Source organism: Hemiscyllium ocellatum, chromosome 1 (assembly GCF_020745735.1).
Source record: "Hemiscyllium ocellatum isolate sHemOce1 chromosome 1, sHemOce1.pat.X.cur, whole genome shotgun sequence".
Taxonomy (NCBI): Eukaryota; Metazoa; Chordata; class Chondrichthyes; order Orectolobiformes; family Hemiscylliidae; genus Hemiscyllium; species Hemiscyllium ocellatum.
In genome coordinates this window covers 83445809-83465047 of record NC_083401.1, presented here as the reverse complement: position 1 = coordinate 83465047, position 19239 = coordinate 83445809, and the positions used below count along the sequence as shown (strand labels likewise).

The window sequence follows — 19239 nt, the reverse complement described above, 5'->3', positions numbered from 1 at the left end:
CATGTTTTTATTCAACAATAATATAGTTTTTATTAGTAATCACTAATTAAATTTAATCAATATATCAATTCAGTGCAGAAAAGGAATTGCTGTCCTTATTTTAATTTACTGTATCAATAGATTTTAAACTCATGATCATCTTTAGGTGTATATGTGCATGGGTTGCTGCTGAGGGTATCTGGTGTGTGTAACCTCCAGGAGTATCTGCTCGAATTCTATCAAAACCCAACTGATGAAGTTAACCATTTTCACCAATGTTTAATCTATGCTATTTGTATTACTTGCATCTTCATTCTGTGTTGAAACTACTCCATCTGTATGTATTTTTTAAAAAGAAAGTTCGGGAACTGTCAAATTGGAACATAGGAAATGCAAGATAAAAAATAAACAATGTCTATCTAGCCCGTGTTCTATCACCCTATTAATTTGTAGACATTTTCTAATCAACCTGTTCAGGGGTGTTGTCACACTTGTCTAGAGCAGGTGGGTCTTGAACCCAGACCTTCTAGCTAAGAGGGACATTACCACTACACCACAAAAGCCACCTCCTATTATTTATACATTGCAATAACAATAGAGCTTCGATTAATCATGGTAATCAATCTGTATCAATTAATTTGCATTATACCACAACAAAGAACTAGGAGAAACTTAGCAGCAAAAACCATTTGGTTTAAAGTCATCTGTTTATCCCAAACATTCTACACTCAGGTCATGTCTCAAATGACTCATGCTTTGAAACCCAAAGTATTATTTTGCAAAGAAATCGTTTTAATTCATGTTTGAATGTATCATTATTAATTGTTTCCATTGTATTTTTAGGGAACCTGTGACCAGTTACTGACTGAAACGCTAGGGGCAGTTTACTCAGAGCTTCAAGGTAATTTGGAGGCAGACAGTATAGAAAATTAGAACAAAAATAAAAGACTGCTCTGCTGATGTGTTCCTGCCTCTGGCAATTTGAAAACTTGTGTCAGCTGTGGGAAGGAAACCAAGAGCCATTTACTGGAAGTAATGGCTCCTTATGAGCCGCACACAGGACCCCTTCAGTGTCAGCAGGCCAGCAACCCAGAGGAGATGAGAGCAACAGGAAATCATTGAGGCTTGAAACTACAGACAACTAATCAATGTTTTGAAAGGAGAGAAACATCAGGGTTGAGGTCAACTTTAGAAAGAGATTTATCAATAAAAGAACAGGTGACATTGCTGCAACTAAAAAATGTTAAAGGGGAAAATATTGCTGAGTTTTCTGAGAGTAAAATCTGCCAAGTCAGGGAAGATAAAGATCCAAATAGAAACAGGAAATGCTGGAAATACACAGCATCTCAGGCAGTATCCGTAAAGGGAAAAACAGTTAATCTTTCATATCCGTGATCTTTCATTAGAACTCAGGTTCTGCTTAAGAAACAGATCAAGATTGTCCATGTTATAGTGCACGATATTCAAAGTCAATCTTTAGAATGTGATTTAAGGAATGGTAAATGTCTAGGAAAAATTTACAATCCTAGATAGATGTGAAAAACAAAGAGTGGAATTTCAGTTAGAATCTACATGGAAGAAATTGAAACTTGGGACAATTACTATGAAGTGGGTGTGGTTGTGAAAGAGGAGGTTTCTAAATCCCTGACTAAATACAGGAAAACAATGAAAATTAATACAGCAAGAGAGACAAACGGAAATCCCATTGGAAAGATGAGTAGAACTTCTTCAAGATAGGCATTCCTGTAAGAGAAATAGCAGTGTATTAAAACACTATTACAAAAATGAAATACTGCGGATATTAAAATATTAAAACAGAAATGCTGGAAATATCAGCAGTTCAAACAGCATCCATGGAGATGAACATGAACTTAAAATTTCAGGTCCGTGATCTTTATTTAGGATTATCAACATCTGTTTAATTGTAACTTTGTATTGGGTAAGAACCTTTCAGTATTTCAGGTCCCACAATGAAATGGGAACCCCTTACTCTGCAGTTAACTGAGGAGGAGGTTGACTGTGAGCCATTCAGCAGTCAGAGGTTGTTGGGACATTACTGGAAAAGGAGCAGAAGCTGCAGCAAGCTCAGCAGCCACATGTAGCTCTGTGATGCTGAGGGTAAGACTGGCAGCCAGGAGAGTGAACACAGGCCCCAAAGATAGAGGGTGAGCATCCTATCCTTCCTTGAGCACAGTGTTTCTGAAGACTGCACCCATTGCAGAAGTTAGTCACAGATCTGTGCACCCTTTTGGAGAAGGACCTTTAAGCAAAATGAGAGGGTGAACACCCATTCCCCATGGCGGTGAAAGTGGTGACTGTAGTGATGAATGTTGTTGTGGCAGGATCATTCCACAATGACTGCTGACATCTATTGGATCCTGTAATCTGCTATTCACAGTTCATCACTCAGGGAACAGGTATTTTGAACGCAAAGGCAGTGGCTTTATCGTGTTCCAAATTAATGTGCAGGTTAGGCCCAAAGGATAGTCAGTTTAATCTCCAATTCAGGACTCCCTTGGCACCGGATGTGACAGTCTGCACCCATATGGCCAACAACAGACTGCCAATCAAGCCAGTTGGAAGGGGTTTCACTCCCTAAATGCAACTGATATGTGACTACCATGAAAGGATCTATGATTTCATTCTTTTACGGCAGTGTCAGTGCTTCACTGTTCAGGACACGGGTCAGCATCCGTTAATGGCTTCTGTTGACCCAAGAAGAATATGTTGAAGACATGGCTAATGTCACCAATGTAGCACCTCATCACAGACCTCTATGAGCGATACAAACATAGCTATTTGAAAACCAATATAATAAATGAGCATACCATTTGTTTGCTCAAAAAAATAGTTGTGATGCCTTGACCAGCATGGGGATACCCTCCAATTAGCACCTTCGCAAAACAGAATGAGTGAACCTGGTATTGTTGATGAGCGCTCTATCTTTGGAAGTGGGGAACATGAAAATGATCAGCTGTCTGAGAAGATAATGACACTGCTGGATCTGTGCCATTGAGCAACCTACCAGGGAAGCCTGAGTTGGCTTCCTCATCTAGCTAAGATTCACCTTTGTGGCAATTCCTAGACTGCTATCTTTTTAGATCCTTTAGGCAGTGGCTGTGGATGTTTACAAAGTGCATGGCAACTTTAAGATCTTTTTGATCAAAGCAATCCTAAGCTCCTCCTAATGCAACACTACAAACCACCATAATCATGAGTTTCACTTCCAAGCCACTTTACCCAGTCAATGTGCATTTCACCAGTGTTGACACTTTCGGTACAATAAAAACATGTGACAGTCAAAGAAAATAATGCCGTCAAGTGAACCACATTGTGCAACTCAAACTTTCTGCCTTCTCTTCTATGTACCTCTGCTGTAGCCATTGCTCTATTGTGTCTCTACTCCAATGAATAAGATGACCATGGCGCACACCTTCTGGGTTCTGAAACACTGTACACCTACATCTATGTAGGTCAGCCTTAGTCAAAAGCAGATGTGTTTCTACAGAGTGGGGAAGAGGGGAATTGCCCTTCAAGTATAGTCTCTACTGTTATCATCATGCTCTCTCTGTACCTTTTCAGATCTATCTGCACTTCCCTTCTCACCAGAGGGTGCAGCACTTGGATGTGTTTTGATGCAAGCCTGAGCCATAACTGTAAACAGTGACCAATACTACTCAAGGGTGAAGGTATAATGTGGCGATAATAGTTCTTTTGTTTCATTGACCTGTCATATGCAGCTCTCCATGAAGAAAACAACTTGATCAATGAAGTAATGAGTTCATATGCATAAGTCATGCTGTACTCATGGAATGGACATCACTATCTCCTAAGCCAGATTCCACACTCCCTCAGGGAACTCTTGATAAATAGCTATATCCTGTACTCTTCCACCAGCATCAGTTTTGTTGATGATACCTGAGGTTCAGCATCTGTGGAGCTGAAGCTGTCCTTATACCTCTGAATGGGACTGCTCACAATTGTTATTGCCTCCCTCAGCTGTTGCTTGCAATGTGATATGCAGCTCATCCTGTGCTATCAACTATATTCAGAAAGTAGGTGAGTGCATCTGCACTGATGGAGGGTGTGCTTGACTCAAGGGATGGTGCATTTTCAGAGTGGGGTTCTTCCACTGAGATCTACAATACCTCCTCATGTCATTGCTGATGTGGCTTTGGCATTGTTGCTGCAGGAAACAGAACGAGTGAAATACTTATGAACCAGTGGTTTCACCCTATCTCACGGTCCTGTGCTTTAAATGTTCATTTACACAGAAAAAGGCATCACCGAGGACAAGCTGAGTTGCAACAGCACGGCATACAAGTGAAGCTTTCATTTTTTCTCCCATCCATCTTCATTTCCACCTTACATCAGCCTGGGCTGCTATTACCTTGACAATCTGTCACCCTCTCTTGCATCAATATCATGATGGTCAGGAAGCCTACCCAAAGCATGGTTTGACTCCTCTCCCACCTGTTAATTGCTTTCTTCTTTTGTAATGGATCAAACAGGAATGTTAAAAACATGACGTGTAAAAGTCACAAGAACTTCACATTTGGATAGGCAGTACACGATCAACACTTAAGTCTGCCTGTATGTCCTGTGTGCATGAATGCTCATTTGGAGGGATCAGGTGAGACATTCCTCTAAAATGCTGTCTTTTTGTGCAGAGACTTGCTAATGTAGTCAGAGAGTAAGTTATGACTGCCAGCCAATAATTGCAGATCAAAAGAGAGTATTGAAGGATTTCCTGCACTGTACCCAGGTGTCAGTGATCCCACCTTGGCTGCTGACCTCTTCAATTAACTCCAATAAGGCCCCTTGGAAATGCTGTTACCCTCCTTCTCCTGTAGTTCAAAAACAAATCTGTCTTTGTTCTGTCACTACTACGAGCTTCAGGAGGTTGTCACTGGTTATCTGTGCAGCTGTTCCATGAATGGCATCCATCTTTTGATAAATTTCTTGCTGAAAGAAACCTTCTTCCTTGTCTGAGTGCAGTGTTCGTGCAGGTTTTCAGGTGACTAGCAAGTATTCTCTACCTTTCATGTAATTGATTTGACATTCCACTCACCTTTCTCAATTGAATAGTGAAGGAAGAATGCGGGAGGACTGTTAATTGAATGTCTTCTAGAAGATTGGACCAAAGTGAACCCAGGTCTACATACAAGTTCCTGATCCTATTGGCTGAAAAGGAAGCTACGTTGGGAAAATCCACTGCTCTGCAAGTTAGTTTCTTGCTATACAGGCTGTGTTCTCTAGTTCAACTCTTTTAGTGAATGAACTTTTTAATATAAAACAAAGAAGTCTGGATGCTGGAAATCTGAAACAAAAACGGGGAATTCTGGAGAAACTCAGCTGGAGAGAAAAACAGAGTTAACATTTTGAGTCTAGTGACACTTCTTCAGAATTTCTGTTTTTGTTTGTGAATGAACTTTTTATTGTCTATACGTCCACTTAAAACCATCAATTATATCAGTTTTCAACCTTCTACTTTCCAATTAGAACATGCCTAAATTCCATAATCGCTCAACACTGGCCAATTCCTATATCTCCTCACTCATTTTCGTTTCCCACATATCTATTTTTTCAACATCTGTAATTTAAAAAAAAAATATTTTGGCAATTAGAACTATAATTCAGGCAAAGATATCTACAATGGTAGGATTACTTCATTATTTACTCAATATTGACCATTTCTATACCTAATTTGATAAGAATGCCCTGATCTCTGCCATGCTCCACGTTCTTCTTTCTATTTAAATAATAGATCCTTCCAAACATTTGTTGTCATGAAAAGCACTTGCATTTTTCCAGATATAATTTCATCTGCCACCTGTCTGTTCAATCCCCAAATACATTCACATTCCTCCGGTCACTTAATCAGATAATCATGAGGGCTACTAAATATCTTGCAAGTTTTCATCCACTGAAGGGGGACAGTAGGCAACAGAGGTTCTATTGCATTGATTATTTGGAAGACTAAATGGAATAAGTTAGGAGACATGGCTTGAGTGAACAATGCATTTGTAACTATGTTTCCCTGTGAACAGCTGTCTTATTTTTCACTTTTGCAGATTTAGCCTACAGGCTTTTTGCTTCAGGATGGGATTAAAACAACATTTTTGCCATTTCATTCCAATTAGGCAGTGATGTTTCATTTATTAATTCACATGTTCACATCAAGCTACAAGAGGAGCTTGTATTTAATATACATCCCTTTATTATTTACAAAAAAATAATCTTTTAAAAGTTTAGCTTGTGAAAGTCAGTTTAAAATATATTTCAAGCATAACACTGCTGTGGAATCCATGGGTACATGGGCACCAATTTTCAAAAAAATTCTTCAGAGAAAAATAAAACTACAAAAATTGGCCATCCTGTACAGCAAAAATAAAACTGATATTTACAGTAAACAGGAGGAACGAGGGGGAAAATATCTTCTTGCCAACACATTTATTCCAAAGAACTTAATACCCACAATGACATTTCCTCTCAGTCTCGTGTTAGTTATCCTTTAACTTGATACAAGGCAGCAAAGTCCAAAGAATCTTCGTTTCCTCCTCCTCACTAGTGGATATGGAGTCAGATTGAGGAGGCTGCTATCATCTGTCCAGGAAAAAGAGAACTGGTCTTTCAATCTTGTCATTTTTACTATTCACAGATATTAATTCTGATTGTTAAAAAAACTTAAGCAATACTCAGTTTATTTTTAATTCACTGGCAAAGTTCCCATCCATTATTAGTTTATTTGTGCTTGCAGATGAGAATGCTGAAAAGCAAATAGCTTCCACTGCACACCCCAGCAAACTGAGAACTGTTCTCAACAAGCACCAGGAAGAGATCACAACCATTCCATATAAATCCGTCAGGAATACACAATGTATTAATCAGTTCATATAAAGATTGCTGTAATTAAAGCAATTGGAAACAAAATACATAGAATTAATTCATCTTAACATGGACTACAAAGAAATACAATTAACTGAAATATGACAACAATATGACACATTTATAAAACACCTTTAATAGAATGATGTTTTAATTGCTTCCCATGAAAGTGTATATAAAGCAGATGCAAAGGAGTTTATGATTGCATTAACACTGTCAAAGCATTCCAAAAAAAACCTTTTGAAGATAAAATGGTGACAGCATTGGTTCCACTATTTGCATATGGGAGAAAATACAAACACATTGTAGACTGACAACAACACTTGGAAACATTGGATGCAGAGGCAGAATTGACTCTGTGGCAAGGATACAAGAAACACACAAGCTGTGCAGCAAGTATGACTGCTGTACTCATCACAAATGCATGTGGTTAAAAAAAGGACACTGGATCTGCCATGCAGTGCAGCCAGAATCTACAGGAGACAATAAACAGAAGACAGATGCAGAAATATGACAACAGCTGCAAGAGATGTGCCAGAGACCTTCATAAGTTGATACACAAAATTCAAGACAGATCTGAGTCAAGAGTCAGTGTGGAACAATTTCCAAACCAGAGAAAGAAAGGTTTACCGTTCTGTGAATGTAGCACATTGTATAGATAAAGTCAATCAACTAAAAGCTTTTGCCACAGTCAACATCATTTGTGCAAAGAAAGCTGGAAAATGCACACTCAAACCACGACTAACATGGGAGCTAGCGTAAATATCTAAGCAGTCTGAATTCTGAAGAAAATCTACCAGTCACTAGAGCTCAACTGCTAAATTAACTTACTGGGATGAGCTCAGGATTTTGTGAGTTGTTATCTTCACAGGAAAAATTTGCTTATGCCCAAAGTTCTTCACCAGGACATATCGTTTCAAATACAGCAAGAACAAATGGATATCGAACATAGAACATAACAGCACAGTATAGGCCCTTCGGCCCTTGACGTTATCCCAACCTGTGAAATTAATCTGATGCTCGTCTAACCTACATATTTATGATAATGGAATAGTGTATGTCCAATGCCCATATTAACGCCCTTAACGTAGGCGAGTCTACTACTGTTGCAGGCAGGCTGTTCCACGGCCCTACAATTCTCTGACTAAATAAACTACCCCCGATATCTGTCCTAAATCTATCACCCCTCAACTTAATGCTATGTCCCCTCGTGTTAGCCTTCACCGTCCGAGGTAAAAGGCTCTCACTGTCCACCCTATCTAACGCTTTGATTATCTTATATGTCTCAATTAAGTCACCTCTCAAACTTCTTCTCTCCAACAAAAACAGCCTCAGTTCCCTCAGCCTTTCCTCATAAGACCTTCCTTCCATACCACGCAACATCCTAGTAAATATCCTCTGCACCCTTTCCAAAGCTTCCACATCCTCCCTATAACGCGGTAACCAGAACTGCATGCAACACTCGAGGTATGGCCTTATAAGTGTCTTGTACTGCTGAATCATGACCTCATGGCTCTGAAACACAATCCTTCTACCAATAAACACCAACATACCATATGCCTTCTTAACAACCGCTGTCAACTGGAATGGCAACTTTCAGGGATTTACGCACTAGGACACCGAGATCTCTCTGTGCACCTACACTAGCAAGAATTTTACCATTAGCCCAGTACTCTGCATTCCTGTTACTTCTTCCGAAGTGAACTACCTCACACTTTTCCGCACTAAACTCCATTTGCTACTTCTCAGCCCAGCTCTGCATCATATCTATGTCTCTCTGTAACCCCAACATTCTTCCGCGCTATCCACAACTCTGCCTATCTTAGTGTCATCTGCAAATTTACTAACTCATCCTTCTATGCCCACATCCAGATCATTTATCAAAATGACAAGCAGCGTTGGCCCCAAAACAGATTGTTGTGGCACACCACTGATAATTGAGCTCCAGGATGAACATTTCCCATTAACCACCACCCTCTGTCTTCATTCAGCTTGCCAATTTCTGATCCAAACCGGTAAGTCACCTTCAATCTCAAAACTCCTTATTTTGTGCAATAGCCTACCGAGTGGAACCTTATCAATGCCTTACTGAAGTCCACATACAGCATATCAACCGCCTTACCTTCATCCACCTGTTTTGTCACCTTCTAGAAGAACTCAATAGGGTTAGTGAGGCAGAGCCTACCCTTCACAAAACCGTGTTGACTATCCCGAATCAAATTATTCTTCTCCAGATGATTATAAATCCTATCTCTTTTCAAATTTTTCAACACCTTACCCACAACCAAAGTATGGCTCACTGGCCTATAATTACCAGGGTTGTCCTGACTCCCCTTCTTAAACAAGGGAACACCATTTGCTATCCTTCAGTCTCTGGTACTACTCCTGTCGACAATGATGACAAAGATCAAAGCCATAGGTTCGGAAATCTCTTCCCTGGCTTCCCAGAGAATCTGAGGATCAATCCCATCCAGCCCTGGCATCTTACCTATTTTCAGATCTTCCAAAATTACTAATACCTCCTCTTTGTCAACCTCAATCCCATCTAACCTTGTAGCCAGTATCTCCATATTCTCACTAACATTGCCCTTTTCGAACGTGAATACTGACAAGAAGTATTCCTTAAACACTTCCCCTATGTCCTCAGATTCCACACACAACTTTCCACTACTATCTTTGATTGGTCTTAATCTTACTCTAGTCATTCTTTTATTCCTGATATACCTAAAGAAGACCTTGGGGTTTTCCTTGATCCTATCCGTCAACAACTTTTCATGTCCCCTTCTCTTCTTAGCCCTCTCTTTAGATCTTTTCTAGCTAACTTATAACTCTCATGCCCTCAACTGAGCCTTCACGCCTCATCCTCACATCAGCCTTCTTCTTCCTCTTGACAAAAGCTTCAACTTCTTTAGTAAACCATGGCTCCCTGTCTCAACAGCTATCTCCCTGCCTGATAGGTATGTACTTACAAGGGCCCACAGTAGCTGTTCCTTGAATAAGCTCCACATTTCAAGAGTGTCCATCCCCTGCAGTTTCCCTCCCTATCGTATATATCCTACATCTTGCCTAATCGCATCATAATTGACTTTCCCCCAGTTATACCTTTTTCCCTGTGGTATATATCTATCGCTGCCCATTGCTGTTTTAAACATAACTGAATTACAATCACTTTCGCCAAGGTGCTCACCTGCCTCCAAATCTAACTCCTGGACGGGTTAATTCCCTAGTACCAAATCAAATATGGCATCGCCCCTTGTTGACCTGTTTACATACTGTGCGAAAGTGAGGGCTGCAGATGCTGGAGATTAGAGTCAAGAGTGTGGTGCTGGATAAGGACAGCAGGTCAGGCAGCATCTGAGGAGCAGGAAAATCGATGTTTTGGGCAAAAGCCCTTCATCAGGAATGTCAGAACACACTCCTCCTGCACACATTGAACAAAAACTGACCCATTTAAACTACTTGAACTCAAGTATTCCCAGTCAATATTGGGGAAGTTAAAGACTTCCATAACAACTACCCTGTTACTCTCACTCCTATAAATCATCTTTGCTATTCTTTCCTCTACATCCCTGGAACAATTCGGAGGCTGATATGAAACCCCTAACAGGGTGACCTCTCCTTTCCTGTTTCTAACCTCAGCCCAAACTACCTCAATGGATGAGTCCTCAAACGTCTCTAGCTGTTATAATACTACTCTTGATTAACAATGGCATACCCCACCTCTTTTACCAGCTTCTGTGTTCTTGCTGAAACATCTAAATCCTGGAATCTGCAATAACCATTCCTGGCCCTCCTCCAGCCATGTCTCTGAAATGGCCACAACATCGAAATCCCAGGTACCAACACATGCTGCAAATTCACCCAACTCATTCCAAATGCTCCTGACATTGAAGTACATACATTTCAAACCAACATCCTGATTGCTGGTACCCTCTTGTGACCTTGTAAACCTATCCCTCACTACCCTCAACCTCCTGTACACTGGAATTACAAATCAGTTTTCCATCCCCCTGCTATATTAGTTTAAAACCTCCTGAAGAGCACTGGCAAATACCACCACCCCACCGCCCCCCCACCACCCCCTCCAGGATATTGGTATCCCTCTGGTTCAGGTGAAGACCATCCTGTTTGTAGAGCACAGAGCAGATGAGATACTAACACATGATATGGTCTATTGGCCAGAGGTTAATTGTGATTTTGAAATGTTAGTGAGGATGTGAGAAGACAGAAGACACAGGAACACACAGTATCTCCACATCCACACAAGATACGGTCAGTATCTTAGTCAAAAATCACTATTAATATATTTACCAAGAATGCAGATTACTTCATTTTAGCCACTGACTATTTCTCCAAATTGTCAGTTTGGTGAAGACCACTTCAAGCATGACTATGGCAGATGTAATGAGTGCCATATTCTGTCAGTTTAGGTCACCTGAAGAAATCATACCTTTCAATGGGCCACACTGCAGCACAGACCTTTTAGGGATGAGTGTGCCAAACAGATGTAACTATGTGAATTCCTCACCAAAAAGTCATGCACTCCACAATGGGAAAATGGTTACCGTAAAGGTTTAAAACATGCACTGTGAATACAGGTCTAATGATGTCACAACATCGAATGAGCATCGCTGAAGGTGGAACAGAATCCAGCGAAGGGAAGCATACAATATGCCAAATGAATACAGAGAACAGAAAAGAACACACACAGATGATGAACTGTGCGATGCAACAATAGGACACCAATCAACATACTGATAACGTGAATGCAGACTAAGAATAGCCAAAGATGTCATACAGTCATAGAGATGTACAGCATGGAAACAGACTTTTTGGTCGACTCATCTATGCCGACCAGATATCCCAACCCAATCTAGTCCCACCTACCAACACCCGGCCCATAACCCTCCAAATCCTACCTATTCAGATACCCATCCAGATGCCTTTTAATGTTGCAATCACCTAGCCTCCATCACTTCCTCTAGCAGCTCATTCCATACACGTGAAAAAGTTGTCCCTTAGGTCTCTTTTAAAACTTTCCCCTCTCATCATAAACCCATGCCCTCTAATTCTGGACTCCCCCACCCCAGAGAAGAGAGTTTGACTATTTATCCTATCCATGTCCCTCATGATTTTATAAACCTCAGACGCTCCAGGGAAAACAGCCCCAGCTTATTCAACCTCTCCCTATAGCTCCCTATCCTTGTAAATCTTTTCTGAACCCTTTCAAGTTTCACAACATCCTTCCGAATCCACACTTTCAGAAGATTACACAACAACAAGATCTGGAAGAGTTTTCAAAATGTTGAAATGATAAATGGACTCTTATAATATTATGAAGAGAGTTAGATGTGGCATCATCAGTGTAAAGCAATTCTCTGATGAACTGGTTACATTATTGTCTCAAATGGAAGGGTTAAATAGGTATCTGTTCAGTTCTGATGAATAAATAGACACTCTATAGATGAGTTGAAAGTGTGGCACTGGAAAAGCACAGCAAGTCAGGTGACATCCAAGGAGACCTGACTTGTTTTTCCAACGCCACACTTTTTGACAATGACTCCCCAGCAACAGCAGTCCTTACTTTCTCCTACATTTTACAGAAGACTTGAAGATAATTGAAAATAGCAAATAGAACACATCTCAAAGGGCTCCAATGTTGCCTCATCATAGTTGACCTTACACATCATGTTGTTCTGGAAAGATAAGATTACACTGAGAAATTGAGGGGAGACTGAAATCTACGAAAGGCCAAAAGGATTGAAGGTATCCATATGTTGGATCTCAAGGCTAGGGCACCAGGATAGAAAGCACAATCAGAAAAGATAACGGAATTTTGGGTTTTATCTCAGAGAAATAGAATTCAGTTAGTCCGCTACCTTTCTGCTTCTGCATAGGAGGGAATGTGGATTAGAAGAAGTCTTGGTGAGTTACTGCACGTACATCTTGTGGATGGTATATCTGAGGACATCAGTGATGGAAAGAAGTGAATGTTTAAGGCAGTGCATGTGCTTTTAATGAAATGAACTGCTTTGTTCTGAATGGGTAAGGTTTATAGAACATAGAACATAGAAAGATACAGCGCAGTACAGGCCCTTCGGCCCTCGATGTTGCGCCGACCGAATCCTACCTAACCTACACTAGCCCAATAACTTCCAAATGCCTATCCAATGCCCGCTTAAATGACCATAAAGAAGGAGAGTTCACCACTGCTACTGGCAGGGCATTCCATGAACTCACAACCCGCTGTGTAAAGAATCTACCCCTAACATCTGTCCTATACCTACCACCCCTTAATTTAAAGCTGTGTCCCCTAGTAACACCTGACTCCATTAGCGGTAAAAGGTTCTCAGTGTCGACCCTATCTAAACCCCTAATCATCTTATACACCTCTATCAAATCTCCCCTAAACCTTCTCTTCTCCAATGAGAACAGCCCCAAGTGCCTCAGCCTTTCCTCATAAGATTTTCCTACCATTCCAGGCAACATCCTGGTAAACCTCCTCTGCACTCGTTCCAATGCCTCCACATCCTTCCTATAGTATGGCGACCAAAACTGCACACAATACTCCAGATGAGGCCGCACCAGAGTCTTATACAGTTGCAACATGACCTCAGGACTCCGGAACTCAATTCCTCTACCAATAAAGCCCAGTACACCATATGCCTTCCTCACAGAATGTTTCTTGAATGTTGTCCAGGTTGCAGACACCCAGACAAACGAAGAGCATTCCATCACACTAATAACATCTTGCTGTATCACTCTAGCATCCCTCACCATTGCTCTAAACAGGCCCTGGCTAAAAATAAAGACCTTTAAATTTTCAGGGCTGCATGAGTATAGAGATTCTCAGAGATGGCTTATCATTTGGATATCTCTCTACAGTCATGGTCAACAGAATTAGTTTGTCTGCATCTTCAAGTGCACTCCAGTGGCCATCTCCTGTCCTCAGGTGACTGTCACACAACATTGTTTCGTTGGCTCTTGTTTTTAATATATATTAATGACTTAGACTGAGGTACAGAATATAATTCCAAATCTACAGATGACGTGGAATTTGGAAACTTAGTACATAGTGATGAACCTATTGATCGACATCAAGAGACAAATTATTGGAATGAAGCCGTTAAATTCAATATAGAAAGAGTGCAAAAGACCTTGGTTGTTTGTGTAGAATCTTTGAAGAGGCAGGACAGATAAACAAAGCTATTAATAAAACACATGGCATCCTACACTTTACGAGCAGAGGAGTAGAATGCAAAAGCCAGAAGGTTAAGCCAAACCTATCCATTACATTAGTTTGCTGCAGTATTATTTGCAATGTGAAAACGACACCTTAGGAAGGATGTGAAAGCTTTAGAGAAGATACAGAGGAAATTTTGTGGAATGATTTAAGAGATGAGGGATTATAGTCATATGGGTAGAAAGGAGAAATCCAGATTGTTTCCAAAGAAAAGAGATGGTCAGAGGATTTTTAAAAAATATCATGAATGGTTGAAAAAGATTAAATTAGGAGACACTGTTTCTAAATGCTAAATGATAGCAAGAATGCACAGATTTAAGATTATTAACAAAAGAAACAAGTTTTTTGATGTAATGAATGGTTGCCCTTTAGAATTTATTATCTGAAAGGGTGAAAACAGGCTCAAATAACTGGTTTCAAAATGGAATTGGTTTAATGTTTAAATGAGAAAATATGGAAGAACAGCATGGATGCTAAACCAAAAGAGGGTTCTTCCAGAAAGTTACCAGAAACTAAATGGGCGGAATGCTGTCCTATTCCATGATCGTTAAGTGGAGGTGGCTCAATTTTTCTTAGTGGGAAATGACCAATGCCCAACACTTGCATGGCACAGATATTACTTGCTACTGAATAAGCCAAGCTTGAAAGTTGTCTAGGTCTTGCTGCATGTGGGCACAGATTGCTTCAGTATCTGATAAACATGAATGGTGCTGAACATTGTGAAACCATTAGTTAGCATTCCCACATCCAACCTAATGACGGATGGTAAGTCACTGGTGAAGCGGTTGAATGTTTTGGAGCTGTGACGATAGATTTCAAACAACCACACATTTTCCTTTGTGAAAGGTATGACCTCAATCATGGAGAGTTTTCACATTACTGTCATTGATTCCAGATTGCCAGGGCTCGTTGATGCCATACTTAGTCAAATACCGGCTTGATTTCAAAGGCAGATATTCTAGGCTCACCTCTTGAGTTCAGCTGTTTTGTGCACATTTGTCCCAAGGCTATAATGAGGTCAGGGGGTGAGTGGCCCTGGTGGGACCCATACTGAGCATCAGTGAGCAGGTTATTGCTGAGCAAGTGCCACTTGCTAGCACTGTGATGACCCCTTCCATCACTTTGCTGATGGTTGAGTGCAGACTGATGAGATGGAATTTGGCCAGATTGGATTTATCTTGCTTTATGCAGAATATAGCTGGCTAATTTTCTACACTGCTGGAAATATGTTATTGTTGTTTTACAATAATCATTGGTTTAAATGTTTCAACAATTTCCATATGTTATCCAATGTAAAATACAGGCATATTTTGCGAACTGCCAAGAACATCAATTCAATCCCAATTAAGAGAAAAAGTAATATTTCTATTTGTCATACTACTGTTATATATATGTTTAAGAAAATCTGCATCTGGATAATTTGTGTTCAAGATTTTTATTTTTGCTAGTCCCATTTTCATTCTTGGGGACAATAGCAATGAATAACTGTAAATTTAAATGAAATTTGGCCCTTATGTTTTCCAATTAAATTGAGAAAGAATTCTTTGAGAGAAATTTAAACTGTTCACTTTAAGAGCCAGACTCTCCATTATGGCTGCTATTTACATTAAGCAGTTATTAGCTATGTTGCAAATCAGGCTGCCCCTCTCCATATGAAAACAGGGAATCTGCTGTTTTATTCTTTCTTTACCTAATCCACACTGTGGCACAAAAACTATAAGTATCATTGTTCATTCACCAAACAACTAATTTTAAGGCATGCAAAACATGTGTCTTAAACAGGATGAATAAAGATTGATACTTGCCTTGGTTCTTTAGTGGTAAAGGCATAGTCTCCCTGAGTTTGCTTAGAAGATTTTTCATTTCTCGTATGTCTCTGTGAAAAGCAAAATATATAACTTATAAAAGAAATGGAACAACACAATCCTTGTGGCGACGTTTACTAACCTTTCAGTATTTTCAATATCTGTGGAAACATGCCAAGAATATGGCTGAAGATCTTGGAGAGGTGAAATTGGTGGATCTTCTAAAATTGGAGCTTGAGAACTCTCTTCCTGTTTGCTGTCTATTAATTTGGGAGCCATCAAGGAGTCTGTCCCTTCAAAATTCAGAGAAAGAAACAACTTCAATAATCATAGCTGATAGCGACTGGACAGAATCTTACAAGAATTTGAGCAATGTGGACTTTGGTGGGGTATTTGGTAGAACTGGATGAAAAAACTGGTGAGGTTCATCTTGACATCGGCAGCAACGCATGCCATCCTTTATCCTTTTCATAAGCCATGTGGGAAGTTTCATCCTAGGCAGCAGAGAGTTACCAGTTAAAGGGGATTATTGTTTGTTACACAGCTTGTTGACAGCCGAAGCTGTCTCATCAATACTCAATTTTCATTCCTACCAACTCAAGAACAAGTTATACCAACATGCTCTAATCAACCTTCAACAAGACACTGAGCACCAGTATTTAAGAACATGCTCCGAGGGTACTGGCCCCACACACAGGTCAACAGACATTGGTATCTGATATGTGTCAGCCTCTAGCAACCTTCATGACACATCTCTGACATTTTTTCACTTCAATGCAGCACCTTGAGTTGCACCAGCAACAATAATTGTAATTCTGCAGGAAGGACATTGTGCATTTGAAGACATGCACCCAGTTCATGGAGAGGGCTAGACTGCATCTGCTGTCCTGTTCCCTGGTGCTTCTAGGTGGTAGTGGTCATAGGTTCTAAATTGAAGGAAAATTGAATGAGTTTCTGGATGACACAACTGATTGACACACTTCTTTGAAATGGTGGTGAAGGGAATGTATGTTGAAGGTACTGGATGATCAGCAAATCTAGCAGGCTGCTTTATTCTGGATGGTACTGTGCTTCTTAAGTGTTGGAATTGAATTCATTTAGGAACATGGGGAGTATTGGTGCAGCAAAATGGCTCAGTAATTAGCACTGCTGTCTTACAATGCCAGGGACCTTGGTTTGGTTCTGGCCTTGGGTGATAGTGTGGAGTTTGTATATTCTCCCTGTGCCGTGTAGGTTGTGGATGTGTGCATTGCAGACCGGGTCAGCATTTATTGCATATCATGTCCCTCATTGTCTTCAAGAAGGTGGTGGTGAGCTGCTTTTTTTACCCATTGAAATCCAATTGGGTTCTCCAATTTTCTCCCACTGTCCAAAGATGTGCAGGTTAAGTAGATTGGCCATGCTAAATTGCCCATAGCGTCCAGGGATATGCAAGCTAGTTGCATTAGCCATGGGAAAATGCAGGATTACAAGGATAGGATGGGTAGGGGGTAGGTAAGGGTGGGATGCTCTTTGGAAGGTTGGTGTGGACTTGATGGGTCAAATAGCCCTTCCACACTGATTCTAGATGATCAAATTACAGTATTTGTGCCTTGTGGATGGTGAATATGCATTGGGAGACAGGAGGTCAGTTACACAACAGAATACCTCGTTGTTGATCTATTCTTTCAGCCACTGTATTTATATGCCAGGTTGTCAATACCTGGTCAATGATAACCAATTAGGATGTTGATAGTGAGGGAAATCAGCAATAACAATGCCAATCAATATCAATGGGAGGTGATTAGATTTTTTTTGCTTAAGGTGGTCATTTGTTTAGCAATTCTATGGCACGAATGTTACTTACGACTTTTCAAGCTAAGCCTGAATATTGTCCGGGTATGTTGATACCGGTTGCATTATCTGAGGGATAACAACTTGAAAAGAAATTCATGGGGTGTGTGCATTGCAGACTGGGTCAGCATTTATTGCATATCATATCCCTCATTGCCTTCAAGAAGATGGTGGTGAGCTGCCTTTTTTTACACATTACACTCCACATGCTGCAGGTAGATCCAAAATGTTGTTAGGAAGGAAATTCCAGAATTTTGACCCACATCACTGAAGTAACAGCAATACATTTCCAAGTGAGTATGGCATGTGGCTTGGGAGGAATTTGCAGCTATGTAGTCGCTATCCTTATCCTTCTAGATGGAAGTGGGCATGGGTTTGGAAGATAATGTCTAAGCCTTGGAAAATCTCTGCAGTGCATCTTGTAAATGGTAAACATTGCTGCTACTGAGCATTGATGTTGCAGGGAATGGATATTTGTGAATGTGGTGCCAATTAAGTGGGCTGTTTTGTCCTGCATAGAGTCATAGAGATGTACAGCATGAAAACAGACCCTTTGGTCCAACCCGTCCATGCCGACCAGATATCCCAACCCAATCTAGTCCCACCTGCCAGCACCCAGCCCCTATCCCTCCAAACCCTTCCTATTCATATACCCATCCAAATGCCTCTTAAATGTTGCAACTGTGCCAGCCTCCACCACTTCCTCTGGCAGCTCATTCCATACATGTACAAGCCTCTGCATGAAAAAGTTGCCCTTAGGTCTCTTTTATATCTTTCCCCTCTCACCCTAAACCTATGCCCTCTAGTTCTGGACTTCCTGACCCCAGGGAAAAGACCTTGCCTATTTACCCTATCCATGCCCCTCATAATTTTGTAAACCTCTATAAGGTCACCTCTCAGCCTCCAATGCTCCAGGGAAAACAGCCCCAGCCTGTTCAGCTTCTCCCTATAGCTCAAATCCTCCAACCCTGGCAATATCCTTGTAAATCTTTTCTGAACCCTTTCAAGTTTCACAACATCTTTCTGATAGGAAGGAGACCAGAATTGCACATAATACTCCAAAAGTGGCCTAACCAATGTCCTGTACAGCTGCAACATGACTTCCCAACTCCTGTACTCAATACTCTGACCAATAAAGGAAAGCAAACCAAACGCCTTCTTCACTATCCTATCCACCTGCAACTCCACTTTCAAGGAGCTATGAACCTGCACTCCAAGGGCTCTTTGTTCAGCAACACTCCCTAGGACCTTACCATTAAGTACATAAGTCCTGCTAAAATTTGCTTTCCCAAACTGCAGCACCTCGCATTTATCTGAATTAAATTCCATCTGCCACTTCTCAGCCCATTGGCCCATCTGGTCAAGATCCTGTTGTAATCTGAAGTAACCCTCTTCACTGTCCACTACACCTCCAATTTTGGTGTCATCTGCAAACTTACTAACTGTATCTCTTATGCTCATATCCAAATCATTTATGTAAATGACAAAAAG

The 19239-nt window shown here is 40.6% G+C and overlaps 1 protein-coding gene across 1 annotated transcript in view; it reads right to left on the bottom strand.

Moving 5' to 3' along the window:
• Window positions 1-1577: 1577 nt before the first annotated feature.
• Window positions 1578-19239, bottom strand: part of rgs7bpa (regulator of G protein signaling 7 binding protein a) — a 100725-nt gene continuing 83063 nt past the window's right edge. Inside the window, exons 4-7 of the mRNA XM_060830366.1 lie at window positions 16058-16208; window positions 15916-15986; window positions 6458-6585; window positions 1578-1722 (exon numbers count right to left, since the gene is read on the bottom strand). Coding sequence (XP_060686349.1) covers window positions 6494-6585; window positions 15916-15986; window positions 16058-16208 — 314 coding nt within the window. The 3' untranslated portion in view covers window positions 1578-1722; window positions 6458-6493. The remainder of the gene's footprint in view (window positions 1723-6457; window positions 6586-15915; window positions 15987-16057; window positions 16209-19239) is intronic.